At 40.7% G+C, this 13,237-nt stretch overlaps 1 protein-coding gene across 5 annotated transcripts in view; it reads right to left on the minus strand.

Moving 5' to 3' along the window:
- Window positions 1-13,237, minus strand: part of LOC132378588 (dnaJ homolog subfamily C member 13) — a 190,033-nt gene that overhangs the window by 112,522 nt on the left and 64,274 nt on the right. For all 5 annotated transcript variants that reach the window (XM_059945636.1, XM_059945635.1, XM_059945634.1 and 2 more), the window contains 4 exons: window positions 10,606-10,761; window positions 8,860-8,916; window positions 4,891-5,012; window positions 4,737-4,812 (listed from right to left, as the gene is read on the minus strand). In XM_059945636.1, coding sequence (XP_059801619.1) covers window positions 4,737-4,812; window positions 4,891-5,012; window positions 8,860-8,916; window positions 10,606-10,761 — 411 coding nt within the window. The remainder of the gene's footprint in view (window positions 1-4,736; window positions 4,813-4,890; window positions 5,013-8,859; window positions 8,917-10,605; window positions 10,762-13,237) is intronic.

The following is a 13,237-nucleotide window of genomic DNA, read 5'->3' on the forward strand; positions in this document are numbered from 1 at the left end:
CGACCAAATGCCGAATATTATCCTTTGCCTCTCTCTTGGCTAGACGCTTGATCCTCCTTAGATGGAGATATGTCGCCCCGCCCACTCATGCTCAATGGCTTAACGACATTATGGCCTGCTTGGACCTTGAAAAAATTCATGATTCAGTTCTTAAGGTCTGGGGACCTTTTATTGAGTACTTTCATAACCTTCCTCTTAACTAGGGTTTTTTTTTTCTTTTCGGTCCCTTGCTTTCAGCTCCCTTTTTTTTTCTGGTAGTAGGCATTATTATCCTCTGTTGCTGAGTGTATTCACAGTCTGGGAGTTTGATTGTCCTGATTTATATTCTCTATATTGTGTTGTGGTTGGTCTGGAGTTTTTTTTTTGTTGTGGGGCTTGGGGAGGATACTAAGTTTACTTGTCTTCAATTTAGGTGCTTTTTTTAAAAATTCTCTTTCTTTGTATCATATTGTCATTGTATGCTTACTTTTGCACTGTATTAATGTTCCTCATTGTGATTTGGGGTTTTTTAAATCTGTAAAATGTATTAAAAAAAATAGTACCATCAGACTTCAACGGACCTCTCTATCTTTGCTGGTAAGTGACCCAGTTACGGGATTCGTAACACTGGGAAAAATGGTTTAACTACATAATGCCTCATAGGCCTGATTTTATTTTCACAAATCAATGAACCTGTTGTAAAAAAAATCACTCCCTACTTGTACATAGTTCTTTCCATTGGCTTGTTTTTTTCTTTCCACTCTTTTCTATAAGCGTATAAATACTTTGTGGGGATTTGTGATATATATGATTATATGATATATATGTACAATGTCTGAAACACATCTTATGGAAATGTTTATTTGATGATGAACTTCAATAAAAAATAAATTACAAAAAAAGTAAAAACAAGGCATGACCAGGACTGAAGCACCATGTATTTTGAAACCTCAAATGTTTCTGGGAGCAAAACAAAAGTTTTCACAAAATCAAAGTTGAAGCACATTTTAATCGACCTTTATAGAATTGCCAATTACACACAATGCATGTTTGTGTGTGCGCGCATTCTGGACTTTCACACCTGTACACAGCAGCACAGTAAGTACTGCAGGCCACACCTGATTTCTAACTATACATCTGGTGTAGGCAAACATATTGAATGTTGTCACCCATCTAGATGGAAAAGAGATAGTTGGTTTTATTCCAAAAACTATGTATTCTTCACTTAGTCTGATTAGAATCATTCAGAAACTGAAAAGGTCTTCTAACTGCACATATTTTGCTATCCCTCAGACACCAACTTTCCTCAGCACCACCAATGTGGAAAAGTCAGGCATTACAAGCCACACTGCCATAGAATGTCAACATGGCCACAGGCCTCCTTCAGGACAAGTGCAAAGCACAGGCTAGATCGAGCACAATCTAATCTATTGTATTCAAATCTATACTCTAGCTGTTGTATTTGATTGATCCATCAAATTTCAATTACACATGTGAACAGCCTCTAGTCATGCAACACACAAATTGTTGGAGGAACTCAGCAGGTCAGGCAGCATCTATGAGAAAGAAAGAACAGTTGATATTTTGGGTTGAGACACTTCTTCAGGACTGAGAAGGAAGGGGGAAGATACCGGAAAAATGTGGGCAGAGGAGAAAGAAGCTAGCTGGAAGGTGATGGGTGAAGCCAGGTGGGTGGGAAAGGTCAAGGGCTGGAGAATAAGGATATGATAGGAGAGGAGAGTGGACCATAGGAAAAAAGGAAGGAGGAAGGGACACAAGAGGAAGTAATAGACAGGTGAGATCAGAGTGGGGAAGGATTTGTTCACTGGGAGAAATTAATATTCATGCCATCAGGTTGGAGGGTACCTAGACAGAATACAAGGTGTTGTGCCTCCACCCTGAGGGTGGCCTCATCTTGGCATAGGATGGGGTCATGGATCAACATGTGGGAATGGGAATTGTCCATTCATCCCTCCCCATTAATTTCCCTCCTGACACTTACCCCTGCAAGGAGCTTAAGTGCTACACCTGCTGATACACCTCCTCCCTCACATCCAGTCAGGGCCCCAAACAGTCCTTCTGTGTGAGGCAACATTTAACTTGCACATTTGCTGGGGTCATGTATTGGTCCAGTGCTCTCGATGCGGTGTTCCCTACATTGGTGAGACCCACTGCAAACTGGGGGACCGTTTCGTCGAGCACCACTACACTACCCACCACAAGTGGGACTTCCTGGTAGCCAAACATTTCAATTCCCATTCATGGAATAATTATTTAGCCTTCTGGTGAACAAATTGCTCCTTCCCCTCCCCTTCGTCTATTTCACATTGACTTTTCATTGCTTACCTGCATATGACGTCCTCTTGGGTCCCCTCCTCCTTCCCTTTCTTCTATTGTCCACTCTCCTTTCCAATCAGCCATTTTTTAATTCAGGAATACTTCCCTTCCCTCTCAGCCCCTCTCAAGAAGGGCTGCAACCTGAGATGTCAACTGTTTACTCTTTTCCTCAGATGCTATCCGACCTACTGAGTTCCTCCAGCATTTTGTGTCCGTTGCTTTGAATTTCCAGCGTCTGCAGACTTTCTCATGCCTCTAGTTACGGCATGCATTTCAAATGCTTCCAATGTTCAGGTATAATCATTGAATATCTTATTTCATGTTTACTCAAACATTTGAGTTTGTAAGCATATTTTGCAATCCCATTCACTTTATCCAAATTACTATTTACTTTATCCCATCTGTTTGGATTGAATTTAAAATACAAATCCATTCTGACTGCATGGCTCTCTTGAACAAAGGTACATGTAGTCTCCAGGAATTAGAAAAGGTTTCATATAACTGGCATATGTTGTGAAACTTTTTTTGCAGCAGCAGTACATTGCAATACCCACAAAAGCTAAAAATTATAAATGAGTAGTGCAAAAGGAGAGAAAAATCACTGAGTGGTCAATAGTTCATGTTGGCAATTCAGAAATCTGATAGTGGAGGGGAAGAAGCTGTTCCTGAAGTGTTGAGTGTGTTTCCAGGCTCCTGCACCTCCACCTCCTCCTCCTCCTTGGGGTCCTTAATGATGAATGCTGCCATTTTGAGGCATCGCTTTTTTGTGGTTGGATGCTGAGGCAGCTAGTGCCCATGATAAAGCTGGCCGTTTACAACTTTCTGCAGCTTTTTACGATCCTGAGTAGTGGATCCTCCATACCAGAGGGTGATGCAACCAACTAGAATACATTCATTGAAATGTCTTCTCAAACTCCTGATGAAATATAGCCATTCTCATAATTGTAATTTCATCAATATGTTGGGCCTAGGACAGATCCTCAGAGTTGCTGACACACAGGAACTTGAAACTGCTCACCCTTTCCACTTCTGATTCCTTAATGAGGACTGGTGTGCATTCTTTCAACATATCCTTCCTTAAGTCCACAATCAATTCCTTGGTCCTACTGGCGAGCGCAAGGTTGTTGTTGCAGCACTCAACCATCCGACCTATCTCAGTCTTGTATGCCTTCTCATCACCATCTTAAATTCTGCCAGCAACAGTTTTGTCATCAGCAAATTTATAGATGGCATAAGCTGTGCCTAGTCACACAGTCAAGTGTATAGAGCAGAGAGTTAAGCACACATCCTTGAGGTTGCCATTGCTGACTCTCAGTGTGGAGATGTTATTTCCAGACTGTGCTTTCCTTGTGAGGAATTCAAGAATCCAGTTGCAAAGGAAGGTACAGAGACCCGGTTTTAGAACTTTTTGATTCAAAATGAGGACGATTGTATTGAACACTGACCTGGAGTCAATAAACAGCAGCCTGATGCAAGTATTACTATTGTCCAGGAGATTCAAGACTGAGTGGAGACACAATGAGATTGCATCCACTATAGTCCTATTGTGACAATAGGCAAATGGAAGTGGGTCCAGATCCTTGCTTGGGCAGGAGTTGATTCTAGCAATGATTAACCTCTCAAAGCACTTCATCACATTAGATGCAAGTGCCATTGGGCAACAGTGATTCAGTCAGTTCACCCTGCTCTTCTTAGGCACTGGTATGATTGTCATACCAGTCACACTAGTCACACTCATGAAACATGCTTGAACTACTGCAGTACTCTTGACCTGGCCACTGTAAGGTTTGGACACAGTTATGGCAAAGGTACTGCAATGCACATAATCACGTCCATTCACAAATTCGTTCACAGAACTTTAAATAGAAAGCAGCAATTTCTAGAGTGACTTTATATTAAAACTTCTCATCTGTGGTCATCCTTTGCAACTTGTTTTCAGCCATCTCATCTGCACCTTTCACTCATTTTTGTCTCCCTTCCCATTTTCCTAACATTTTGAAATTTGCTTACATCATTAACTTTTCTAGATCCAGCCAAAGACAAACTAAAATCTTAAATTTGCTTCTCTGCAGATGTGGTCTAATCTGCACAGAAATTTTAATTATTTCTATTTCTGTAATAAAAGATTTAATACAACTCTAAAATACAATTTTAAAGAATCACAAAAGAATAATGGCCTGGTAATAAATATTGCCTTAGTTCAATTCTCTATTCCAGAGACTTGACCAGAGTCACAAAAATAAAGCATCTTAATATTGGAGATGAGAATCAAATTTGCCCCGAAGCAGAGAAGGCAGCATTTTTGGGAAAGTATACAATTTTAGCACTTTCCTTATCCTCTGACTCAGTATGCAGAAGGTGTTCAACATATTTAGCACAAGTCTACAAGATTATATTAAAGACACTTTATAATTACTTACCAATATCCGTTTTAACAAATTCAATGCTGTTGGATTTTCTGCTGTCCAAAGACCCACCAGATGTCTACTTAACTGCCTGAAACAAGATAATGCTGTCATTAGTACAAGAACCTAATGGGTTAGTAAGTAATGCTCTGCCACAAAGTAAACATACCTATTAGTCAGCATTCGCTGATCTGTACTAATTGTAAACATTGATGTATGCAAGTGACAAGGTAGAGCACCTTCACTCAAGGCAAGTTCTTGCATCTTTGTAGCGATTTCCTTGTCACCTTCCTTGTTTGGAATAAAACAAATTCAAATTATTTTATAGAAAAACATTTAAAAGTTCTAAGTAAATTTATTATCAAAGTACATATATGTCATCATATACAACCCTGATAGATGTTCTTGTGGACAGGCTTAATAAATCCATAATAGAATAAATAAAAGACTGCACCAGCTTGGGCATTCTACCAGTGGGAAAAAGACAAACTGAGCAAATACAAAAAGAAATAATAAATAAATAGAGAACATGAGATGAAGAGTCCTTGAAAATCAGTTCATAGGTTGTGGGAACATTTCAAAGATGGGTAAAGTGAATTTGAGTGAAGTTAGTTCCTTTGGTTCAAGAGCCTGATAGTTGAGGGGTAATATCTGTTTCTGAACCTGAGGCTCCTGTACCTTCTCCCTTCGAGCAGAAGCTAGAAGAGAGCACATCCTGGGTGCTGTGGGTCCATGATGATGGATGCTACTTTCCTCTGACAACATTTCCTGTATTAGTGCTCAGTGGTGGGGAGGGCTTTACCTGTGATGGACTGGTCCATATCTACGACTTTTCGTAGGATTTTCCATTCAAGCACGCTGGAGTTTCCATATCAAGCTGTAATGCAGCCGATCAATATACACTCCACTACACATCTATAGAAGTTTGCCAAGATTTTAGATGTCATGCCGAATCTTCGCAAACTCCTAAGTAAGGTGCTGCTATGCTTTTTTCGTAATTGCATTTAAAGTGCTGTGCTCAGGCCAAGTCCTCATTAAAGATAACATCAAGGAATTTAAAAACGCTGACCCCCTCCACCATTGATCCTCCAATGAGGACTGGCTCACAGATCTCTGGTCTCCTCCTGAATTCAATAATCAGCTCCCTGGATTGCTGACATTGAGTAAGAGGTTGTTATGGAACCACTCAGGTTCAATCTTTCTCCTATATGCTGATTCATCACCGCCTTTAATTTGGCCTACAACAGTGATGTTGTCAGCAAACCTGAATATGGCATTGGAACTCTGCTTAGCTGCACATTAAGTGTAAAGCGGGGTTAAACACACATCCTTATGGTTCACCTGTACTGATGGATATTGTGGAGTTGATTTTGTTGCCAATCAGAACTGACTGGGGTCTGCAAATAAGGAAATAGAGGATCTAATTGCATGAGGTATTGAGGCCAAGATCTTGAAGCTTATTGATTAATTTTGAGGGGATGATGGTGTTGAATATTGAGCTGTAGTCGATGAGCACCCTGATGTATGCATCTTTGCTGTCCGGATGTTCCAGGTTTGAGTGAAAAGCCAACGAGATGGCATCTGCTGTGGACCGGTTGCGCTGGTAGGCAAATTTGAACGGATCCTTGTCGCTTCTCAGACAGGACTTGATATGTTTCATCACCAACCTATTAAAACACATCATTGTGGATGTGAATACATTGTGGATGATAGTCATTGAGGCAAATTACCACATTCTTCTTTGGCACTGGTATAATTGAAACTTGCCCGAAGCAGATGGATACCTCAGACTGCTTAAGAAAGAGGTTAAAAATCTCAGTGAATACTCCACCCAGTTGATCAGCCCACATTTGCCAGGGTACCCATCAGGGCAGGATGTTTTTTGTGGGTTCACTCTCCTGATTGCTGTTTGCATTTCAACCTCAGAAACTGAAATCACAAAATAATCTGGGCTGAGGTCGTTTTTGATAGTTCCTCCATGTTTTGATTGTCAAAGCAAGCAAAGGCGGCATTGAGCTCATCTGGAAGCAAAGTCCTGTTGTCACCTGACCTAGCTTTATAAGAGATAATAGTATTCAAGTCCTGCCACAATTGTTGAGCATCCTTCACTGATTCAAGTTTAGTCCAGAACTACCACTTTGCCTGTGAGATGGTTTTCTAGAGATCGTACCTAGGCTTCTTAAATTTCTCGGTCACCAGACTTGAATGGCTCTGCTCTGACCCTCAGCAGGTTGTGAACCTCATGGTTCATCCTGGGCTTCTAGATGGGAAAGCCTGAATGATTTTGTAGGAACACGCTTGTCTACAACTGTTCCAATAAAATGCATTTTGAACATACACAATTTAACACCAAACTACCTAAAAGACATTAAAAAGGATTTAGAATAACTACAAAGATGTGATTTTGAGTGGTAAAGATACTTAAGCAGGAGACTGTAAAGCTCAGATTTAAACAACTGAAGTCATGACCATCAGTGATGCAAGGGAAGCAAATCAGATGAGGAGCTGCAATTGGCGGATACCAAGACGTGGAAGGGAAGGGAAGGGTTCAGATCTAGGAAGGTCTCTGAAGTAGTAACTAAGTATTTGGCATCAAATGGCATCAAAGCTTGGATCAGCAAGCAGTCTGTCAAAGACTCACATAACCTTTGGCTACTGCACAGACCACGTCTTCGAGGCCCTCATACCTCGGGGTTGCCTGTTACAACCACCCGGGGAGGAGGTGCCAGAAGCAGTGAGAAGGAAATCAGGGGAGCAAAAAAAACCTAGAATCTGTGCTATAGTAAAATCCTAATCCCTGCAGGCCAGCTCTCCCGTCAATACTGCTGTCCAATGTTTGCTCCCTGGAAAACAACCTGGATTACCTTCTTCTGCAACTGACCCAGCGCAAGATGAGAAACTGTTGCATGCTTATTCTTACAGAAACACAACTCCAGAACAACACTGCATGCACCATCAATTGCCATGTCACTCAGGGACATGTGACAATATCACTTTGTGGCTGTACCGCAATACATGTGCTGTATTGGAACTATACAGTGGCCACTTCATTAATTACACCTGCTTGTTAATGGAAATATTCAATCAACCAATCACGTGGCAACAATTCAATTCATTTAAGTATGCAGACATGGTCAAGAAGTTCAGTTGTTACTCATACCCTAATGTCAGAATGGGGAAAGAAGTGTGATCAAAAGTGCCTTTGACCGTGAGATGATTTTTAGTGCCAGACTGGACAGCTTGAGCATCTCAAACTATTGATCTTATGGGATTTTCACAGTCTCTAGAACAAGGTTGGGTTGATAGACCCCTTGCTTAATGGTATATTGGTCCATCACATAAAAAACGTTGGGAACCCCTGCTCTTGAGCTGACAGGGAACAGTGTGGAAAAACAACATTCAATAAACAGCAGTTCTGTGGGCAAAAATGCCTTGTTAATACATATGCTGGTGTGTAGAATAGCATCTCTGAACACACAACAGATCGAACTTGAAGTGGATGGGCTACAGCAGATGACCACAAACATACACTGAGTGGCCATATTAGGTACAAGAGGTACATGCGCAGTATCGTAATGAAATGTTCTCTGTGTGACTATATGTACTTGATTTGCAGCTTGACCTGCAGAAGAACAATGTTAGGTTTAGCTGTATGGTTAAATGACAAACTTGAACAAGGATGAGTGGAGGTACATGGTAAAGGATAACACAAGGACAAAAATTTAGGGGTTTACAAAGTGTGGAAGGTGGGAGGCAGGCCAGCTCGGGCTGCAATGCAACAAGTCAGGTCAAGTCTGAGATTTAAGCATTCATGTGGAGTAGAAAAGTAGATAGGCCTGATTACAAACAAAACTGCAAAGCTGAAGCTCAAACTAGGTAGAATTTAAGTTCTAAAATTATATATGTCATAGTCAGCCCAAATTAGTGCCCAGGAAGTAGCTATATTTAATCGAAACTTTATACTCATATAGGATTTTATACTCATACTCATTCAGCACGAATTAGAAGGGCCGAGATGGCCTGTTTCCGTGCCGTAATTGTTATATGTTATATGGTTATAGGAGTGAATCCATTAAAGTTATTGGGAGATAAAAGGGCAGAAACTATAGTGTTTAGTTCATAATTAACTAACACTCACCTCGATAATAGCTTTCATTACTAAACCAGCACCTTTTACAATTGCCATGGAAGGGTGCTAAGAATAAAGAGAAATTGATTTTTGATCAAATTGATTATAAAAATCATTGAACACATCAAAACACTTGGAACTTGCAAGAATTGATTACAGGTATACACATGAAAATGAACTACCAAGCATTCTACTTCAAGGATCACAAAATTAACTTGTTCCAAATTATCTATACTTCAGTAACACACCTGGAAGTGTCTGTGATTTTCAACTTGTATCGAGCAGCTAATAACACATAAAATGATGGAGGAACTCAGCAGACCAGGCAGCATCTCGGAAAAGAGTATATAGCCTATGTTTTAGGCTGAAACCCTAGGAAAACTGTACTCTTTTCCTCGATGCTGCCTGGAATGCTGAGTTCCTTCAGCATTTTGTATGTGTTGCTCCAGCAACTGCAGATTTTCTCTTGTTTGTAAAGCAGCTAATAGTTAAATGGCAACATCTCAACCATTGTTGTGTCCCAGTTATAAAGGCACCTTTGAGGTAGCTCAAACAAATAAAAGACAAAAATATTTTAATGCCATATATACACAGAACTGACCTGAAACTATTTCAAACATTTTACAGTTAGATGCACAGATGACATCCCGAAAGTTGCAAAAAAAACTCTAGAGGACCTTAATACTTTCTAAAGCTCATGATTTAAAATTAACAAAACGCCTCAGGGATCTGTTCTAGGACCCTTTCTCTTTGCCTCAGGGATCTGTTCTGGGACCCCTGCTCTTCGTGATTTTTATAAATGACCTGGATGAAGAAGTGGAGGGATGGATTAGTAATTTTGCTGATGACACAAAGGTTGGGAGTGTTGTGGATAGTGTGGAGGGCTGTCAGAGGTTACAGTGGGATATTGATAGGATGCAAAACTGGGCTGAGAAGTGGCAGATGGAGTTCAACCCAGAAAAGTATGAGGTGATTCATTTTGGTAGGAAAAATATGATGACAGAATATAGTATTATTTAGTATTAGTATTAAAGACTCTTGGCAGTGTGGAGGATCAGAGGGATCTTGGGGTCCGAGTCTGTGGTTAAGGTGGCATATGGTGTATTGGCCTTCATCAATCGTGGAATTGAATTTAGGAGCCGCTATATTTATGTTGCAGCTATATAGGACCTTGGTCAGATCCCACTTGGAATATTGTGCTCAGTTCTAGTCGCCTCACTACAGGAAGGATATGGAAGCCATAGAAAGGGTGCAGAGGAGATTTGCAAGGATGTTGCCTGGATTGGGGAGCATGGCTTATGAGAATAGGTTGAGTGAACTCGGCCTTTTGTCTTTGGAGCGGCAGAGGATGAGAAGTGACCTGATAGAAGTGTGCAAGATGATGAGAGACATTGATAGTGTGGATAGTCAGAGTCTTTTTCCTAGGGCTGAAATGGCTAACAGAGAGGCACAATTTTAAGGTGCTTAGAAGTAGGTACAGAGGAGATGTCAGGAGTGAGTTTTTTTTAAAAAAAGACACAGAGAGCGGTGAGTGCATGGAATGAGCTGACAGCAACAGTGATGGAAGCAGATACGATGGGGTCTTTTAAGAGACTCCTGGATAGGTACATGGAGCTTAGAAAAATAGAGGGCTATGGGTAACCTGAGGTAATTTCTAAAGTAAGTAAATGTTTGGCACAGCATTATGGGCTGAAGGGCCTGTATTGTGCCATAGGTTTTCTATGTTTCTATGTTTAACAAAGAGAATAACAATACCTGGAAAAGTTTGAATAAGGTTCTTCCAATTTCTGCAACCATTTCTAACAACATATCAAACTGTTGTCCTTCAGTTGTCTCACTGTATGGAGCACAGAGTGCAAAGGTAAGAAAATCAAGAAGCGAACTAATCACCAGTGCACCTGTCCCATGGTCCTGTAGACGAAAAAAAGTTGAAAGCATTTTGTGAAAACCACATTAGCCTGGTAGGAATTAAAACAAATGCTACAAACATTCAGCAAGGCAATTTCCTCGGTATTTAAGCTTTAAGTTCCTAGGTATAAACGTCACCGAGGATCTCATGTGGTCTGTGCATACCGGCTATGTGGTGAAAAAGACAACAGCACCTCTTTCACCTCAGACGGTTGAAGAAGTTTGGTGTGGGCCCCCAAATCCTAAGAACTTGCTACAGGGGCACAATTGAGAGCATCCTGACTAGTATGGGAACTGTACTTCCCTCTATCGCAGGACTCTGCAGAGAATGGTGTGGACAGCCCAGCACATCTGTAGATATGAACTTCCCACTATTCAGGGCATTTACAAAAACAGATGTGTAAAAAGGGTCCGAAGGATCAATGGGACCAGAATCAGCCCAACCACAGCCCAACTATTCCAGCTGCTACCATCCAGGAAGCGGTACCGCAGCATAAAAACCAGGATCAACAGGCTCTGGGACAGCTTCTTTCACCAGGCAGACTCATGCTGACACAACTTTATTTCTATGTTATACTGATTATCCTGTTGTGCGTACTATTTATTATAAATTTCTATAAATTGAACAATGCGCATTTAGACAGAGATGTAATGAAAAGATTTTTACTCATATGACGGATTTAAGTAATAAGGCCATTTCAAATTCAATTCATTTCAACTGGCATTTTGTGGAGAAAATCGCTTAAAATGAGCTGGCAGCGTTGATCAAAGATGCAACATGTCTTAGTTAATAAGTTTTCTATCTACAAAGTTTGTAGTTTAGAATAGTGTGCTCAGACATCCCAGTTGAAGCCCTAAAGTCAGTTAATTCAAGCTGCAATTCAATCAACGGCAAAAGAGGTGAGTGTCATTTCCTTCTGCTAAGGACACTCACATTTGGCACTAGCAGATAACTGGTCAACTGTTTAGAGATGAGTAATTTATGTCAGAGATTCAAATTTTTTTGTATCTCTATCTTATGGGATGGCAGATGTTTAGTACTTGTACACTCAAGGCTGAAATTAAATTTTCTCAAACTGAGAACAGTGTCTTAGTGCACAGGATTATCCAGTCTATTGAAATGAAGCAGCTGAAAAATTGCCATTCAACATACTCCGAATTCCGTTTCTTACAGTCTCATGCAACAAAAAGTCCCATCCTTGACCCATTCTTAAAACTAATTTATGGTCAATACTTCAGACATTAATGCAATAATTTAGCTTGGACTTTGCAGTTAAATGTGGCCACACAGACATGGTACAAGACACAACATACAGAATATATTGAGAACGTAGGCCTTCATCAGTGGTGTGAAGTTCCATTTCTTCCTTCATCTACTAATCTTTACCCAGTATAATAAAAAAACAAAAAAACTGATCCAAAGAATTGTAATAATGCTTCATTAAAGGACAGATGCAAACCCATTAAATACCCTTAGCACAGTAGCCAACTGGAGTATCTAGTTACTACCCTCTTTCAGTGCTCAGTTTGACTTTTCACATTTTATCACCTCTTCCAGATAGATTTTCTTTCTCTATAGCAAAGGTGGGTGGTTGGGATAGGGCCATAAAAGGGAAAAGGAAGAACAATAACCCAGTTAAAAAAAGTTTAAGGTCAATGAAAAATGTCATATAGCATGGAAACAGGCCCTTTGATCCATCAAGTCCAAACACCCATTTACATTAAACCTATTTTACTTTGACAAAATTAGGAAATGTACAAGAGAAATCTCTATCAAAAAAGACAAATGATCTGCATAATTCAAATTAAAAGTCAAAAGCCTTCAAATTGCTGGTGGCGCTTTCTAATGGACCAACACCTTTGACAAGTCCATCAGGCAGTGGTCGGGGCAGAAATACTCGGTGGACAGTGAGACGATTCTCTGAGCAGACTGTCCGGATCTTGTGGCAGGATGCTTCAAGGCCTTGCTTGGCTGTGGTGGGAGAGGTCCTCCCAATCAAATCCTTCCTGCACAGCAAGACCATCATTTCCACAGGTTAACTGTAATGAGTACAAGACTGTTCCTCACCTCTTTGCAGACTGTGGGTTTGTAAAGAGGGGGTTGTAGAGAGCGTATGGAGAGAGATGAAATGGCTTGTACTGCAGTTCATCCCAAGCAGTTTGCATGACTGAAGATACTCTGACCTACAGCTGTTCACAGTGACACAGATCAACTCTGAAAAATGCCCTTTGGTTTGCCACCACATTGAGATGTCTCTGGATGAATGCTCTGACTGGAATACAGTACATGTCAAGGTACGCATCGAAGCTTGGTGTAGTCACTGCATGGGTCTGGTGGGGAAGGCCCACAGTATAGGGTACTTCCATTACTGGGAAGGGAGGAGTCAGATTGGATGAGGAAAACTCTCAATTATTGTGGCAGTGTACCACCTAAAAAGGCCACATGAGTGGCAATGGTCCTACTGATTTTAAGGAGTGT

This window comes from Hypanus sabinus, chromosome 20 (assembly GCF_030144855.1).
Source record: "Hypanus sabinus isolate sHypSab1 chromosome 20, sHypSab1.hap1, whole genome shotgun sequence".
Classification (NCBI taxonomy): domain Eukaryota; kingdom Metazoa; phylum Chordata; class Chondrichthyes; order Myliobatiformes; family Dasyatidae; genus Hypanus; species Hypanus sabinus.